The sequence below is a fragment of the Acomys russatus genome, chromosome 15, assembly GCF_903995435.1.
Source record: "Acomys russatus chromosome 15, mAcoRus1.1, whole genome shotgun sequence".
Classification (NCBI taxonomy): domain Eukaryota; kingdom Metazoa; phylum Chordata; class Mammalia; order Rodentia; family Muridae; genus Acomys; species Acomys russatus.
Genome location: NC_067151.1, coordinates 65194391 through 65198871, shown reverse-complemented (window position 1 = coordinate 65198871; position 4481 = coordinate 65194391). Strand labels below are relative to the sequence as shown.

Here is a 4481-nt window from a genome sequence, read left to right as displayed (position 1 = left end):
TACAACTGAGAGGCTCAGAGAGACTGACTTTGGTGGTATGGTAGAAATGGTAGATTTTTGTTTTTGTTTTTTTCTGAGACAGGGTTTCTCTGTGTAGCCTTGGCTGTCCTGGACTCACTTTGTAGACCAGGCTGGTCTTGAACTCACGGGGATCCACCTGCCTTTGCCTCTCGAGTGCTTAGATTAAAGGCGTGCGCCACCACGCCCGGCCAGAAACGGTACATTTTGAGTCAGTCACCTCTGAATTCAATTATAGCTTTCTTATTAGCCAGCTCTGTGCACTTGAGCAACGTAACCTAATTTACCTTTAGGATTGATGTGAGGACCAAACACACACACACACACACACACACACACACACACACACAGCCTGTGCTATCACAGCTGAGCTGAAAGCACCCTTTCCACACAGATCAGGTAAAGGACTAGCTTGCAGATTACCAGAAAAGCTGTGGAAGTGCTCAACACAGTGACATTAAGTGAATGGGCTTCACTTCTCTGAGGTGTCCTGGGAAAGCTATGCAAGAACATGGTTCGGCATGGAGATGGAGTGGTCGCGGTGCCACATGCCTTTAATGCCAGTACTTTGGAGGCAGAGGCAGGCCTCTGTGAGTTTAAAGTCAATCTGGTCCACACATCAAGTTCCAGGCCAACCAATGGGACCTTGTCTTAAAAGGTGGGGTGTGGGGGGGCAGAGTAGATGCTGGGAGGGATACTGCAGAGATGGTCCAGTGGTTAAGAGCAACTGCTGCCTTTGTAGAGGACTTGGGTTTGGTCACCAGCACCCATATTGTTGGCTTACAGCCATTGGAAACTCCAGTTCCTGGGATCCAGTGTTCTCTCTGGCCTCTGTGGGGGGCACCAAGTACACACATGGCGCACATATCTACACGCAGACACTCATACATACACATAAAATAAAAAGATAAGTCTTAGAAGAGGGGTAGCGGAGAACAATCCACAGGCATCTCCTAGGTCCTAACCTGATAGGCTGCTGGTAGAAGGATGAAGGGGCTGAGGGGCTGCTGAGTGGCTATTCAGCCTGCAAGGGCAGAGAGGCGCTTGGCATCTTAGCGTCACTTATGTCTCAAGAGCGTCCTTTTCTCCAGCCTTACTCTACAACCCCCCAAATTCTTACAACCACTTACGGCCCTCTCAAGTGCTTGTGTCCTCTCAAACTCAGCTGTGCTGGCTCAGTGGTGGCAGCTGCTCACGCCTGTCAGGGACAGTCTGAGCTAGGAGTCTCCTCAGAGCAAGGGCAACAGCGGCTGTTAGAAAGCCCGTGGTGGCATGTGTTTTGGTGTGAGATGGGCAAGGACTCAGCAAGGAGGAGGGAAACTAAGGACACTGGGTAGATGGCTGCAGCCAAGAAAAAAGACTCCCTGGGGCTGCATGACTCTCCTCTTGTCAGTCCCTCCTCCTGTCCTACTGGCACCCCCTCCCCCTCTGATGCTGATGCTGTCACTACGAGCTCCCAGCATGCCAGTGTTTGGGGCTCTGCTCTGTCCTCTGTTGGAAGCACATTGTAGTGCTCAGCAATTCTCCCTCTGACTCCACTTCCTCTCTGAGGTGACATCTATCCAGGGGCAGCTTCCCATTGGGACCGCACTAAATCCAGGTGAGGGAGCTGAGGCTGGTGCGAAGCACCCAAGGCGGCGGTGGCTCCCTTCCTTCCACTGCTCCTCGGTGGCTTTGGCTTGCAGAGCCGCAGGCACCCTCGCACACGACCCCCCTAACCCCCTCCACCACCACCACCCCAGCTGCACATTCCCGTGTTTGTTAGGAGATTTCTTGTGTAAGAATCCCTTCAAAGACAGGGGAATCAGGGAGAGAGGCTGCAGACTGGGAAGGCGAGGAGTGCTGACCCCTGCAGGCCTTGTGGGCCATTTGCTGCACGTGGCGGCGAGGCAGAAATGGGAGAGAAGTGGATGAAAGCAAGTAAGACTCCAGAGATGATGTTTCATTCTTGCTGCCCCTGTGGTGGCTTTTGACGGGGCCGGGGAGGCGGTGGAAGCAGCTGCAGGCAGAGAGCCAGTGTGCAGCCGGGCTCCACTCCCACGCATCCTCTGTAATCTTTGGCTCTAGTTCTTTCCTACACCCAGGGGGCACTGGCTGGATTGGGTACCAGGTAACAGAAAAGAAACGGGGAGGCTGTCTGCTGGCCACCCGGACGAGCAGACTCTAAGAAGCTTGTAGCGCATCCCAGCTCCACCTCGGAAGTAATCCTCTAGCTGTTTGACAACTGGTCCTAGTTATTAACGGATATACATGCAAGGAGAGCAGACGGGAGCCCTGTGTATCTTTCCTGCCTTGTGTGTGGGCGCCTGGCGGGCCGGCGGGGACATGCTGGCGATAAGGTCTGTATCTGCAGCTCTCTGGGGTCCTCAGAGAAGGGGTGACATCGCTATCCTCGGACTAGAGCAGCTCTCATACGCAGGCGACAGGTTGTGGGAGACTAAGCTGTTCCGCTGGCCGTGAGGCTGCGGGTCAAGAAATTTTAGTTCTACCTTTGCCTTTGGCTTCTGAAGCGGACTCAGGCAGTCTGCAGTGTGGAAGGAAAGGTCAGAAGAGCTTGGCAGTGACCCGGTTACCCCCAGAATTCTTATCCCCAGAGGGCCGAGGTGCTACAAAATCAAAAGTCACGTGGTGCTTGACCCGCCCCTTGCCCTTACTCCAAAGAGCGATCAGACCAAAGCAGAGGGTCACTGAGGTGAGGAAGGGGAGAAAACCCACAGCCAGCACCATAGCCACACCCCTGCTGTCCAGAAAGAAAGGCCCTGGGACCCCTGGCATGGTGATGTTGGGGTCAGAAAGGGTGCCATTTGGTGGTTCAACCTGAATGACTTCCAGCCAGGTCCTCAGGGAGTCATTCCCAGCGACATTACTGACTACACAGACATAGGCCCCCCTGTCCCGCAGCTGCACCGATCGGATCTCCAGGGTACCATCTTCTAGGACCCTGACTCTCCCAGCCCTTCCCAGCCAAGCTCCATGAGGCCTCATCCAGGAGACAGTGGGGGCTGGGTCCCCATCTCCAGAGCAGGAGAAGACCGCATGCCCGCCCTCCTCTGCAATGACCCATCGCGGCCCGGACGTTCGGATCAGGGCTGGTTTGCACGTGAAGTGGTCTGGAGGCAGGATGTCGGAGAACTCCCTTAGGCTCTTCCCGTGGACGAGCTGGGGGCCCGCGCAAGCTGGGGGAGACGTGCCAAAGTCTAGGCGGCTGCGGCGGCGGAGCAGCCAGAGGAGGCGGCAGTCACAGGTTAGGGGGTTACCAGACAGCCTCAGGGTGACCAGTTTGTCTGGAGAAGGGAAGGCTGTTTCCTCTAGGGTCTGAAGAGCATTGTCTGCCACATCCAGCAGGTGGAAGGCAGTCAGGCCGTGGAAGGCATGGGCAGCGATGGAGGTAAGGCAGGCACCTGACAGCCTGAGCTCCTGGAGCCGTACCAGGGGGCTGAGCCTTCGGGCTGGGATGGCTGAGATGGGATTCTGAGATAGATCCAAGACGCGGAGAAAACTCAAGTGGTGCAGCGCCTGGAAGGGCACTGAGCTCAGATTGCAGCGGGTGATGGCAAGGCTGCTCAGATTGAGCCCAACCAGGCTCCCTGGGTCCAGGGCCTCCAGAGACGGCCAGTGGTGGATCTCCAGCTCCTGTAGCTGCCCCAGCCCTCGAAGCGCCCCAGACGGCAGCCTCTCGATATCCAGTTCTCGAAGCCTCAGACTTACTAGCACTGGGAGCCGGGCAAGGGCTAGGCCGGGCACCGTGCTGAGGTTGCAGCGTTCCAGGGTGAGGGTACTTAGCTTGGCCAGCCCAGAAAAGGCCCCTGGAGCCACGAACACCAGGTGATTGTCTCCAACCTCCAGCTGCTGTAGGCTCCCTAGCTCACCAAAGGCTCCATCTAGGAAGAGGACGATCTGATTGAGGCGGAGGTCCAGGAGTGTGAGGGCAGACAGGCCTGAGAAGATCTCAGGACCCACAATTCTCAGTCGGTTGCCTTGTAGCCTCAGGGTGAGCAGACTCTGTAGGCCGTGGAATGCCCCAGGCTCAAGGGTGGAGAGCTGGTTGTAGCTGAGGTCCAGTTCTTGGAGCTGCCCCAGTCGGGAGAGCATGCCCCTCTGAAGGCCCCACAGGCGGTTCCCACTCAGGTCCAGGAGCTCTGTGTCCAGTGGAAGTCCTCCAGGGACAGCGTCCAGCCGCCGATGGGCACAGAGTACTGCCCGCGCCTGGGAGGTGCAGTCACAGGCCGCGGGGCAGCTACTGATGCTCCCTCCGGGCAGGAGGAGAAGGAAAAGGAGTGAGGACCATGGGAGCCAGGCTTGCTTTGGAGTGGAGGCTGCGTCCATCCCCTGAGGCCTGGAATAGATGATGACATGCCTTCTTTGGAAAGTGGCTTCAGATGGTGGTGACCCTGCATTCCACTGAACTGCCTTAAAGGGGAGGAAAGCGTGGCCTGTCTGGATCTTGCCAGCAGGTGTGGCAC

At 56.7% G+C, this 4481-nt stretch overlaps 1 protein-coding gene across 1 annotated transcript; it reads right to left on the bottom strand.

Moving 5' to 3' along the window:
* Positions 1-2440: 2440 nt before the first annotated feature.
* Lingo4 (leucine rich repeat and Ig domain containing 4) lies at positions 2441-4481 on the bottom strand. The gene has a single exon (XM_051157663.1). The coding sequence runs from the start codon at positions 4342-4344 to the stop codon at positions 2563-2565; it is 1782 nt and encodes a 593-aa protein (XP_051013620.1). The 5' UTR covers positions 4345-4481; the 3' UTR covers positions 2441-2562.

Coding starts and splice junctions, on each gene's coding strand:
- Lingo4 (XM_051157663.1), bottom strand. CDS start 4,344: ATGGACGCAGCCTCCACTCCAAAGCAAGCCTGGCTCCCATGGTCCTCA.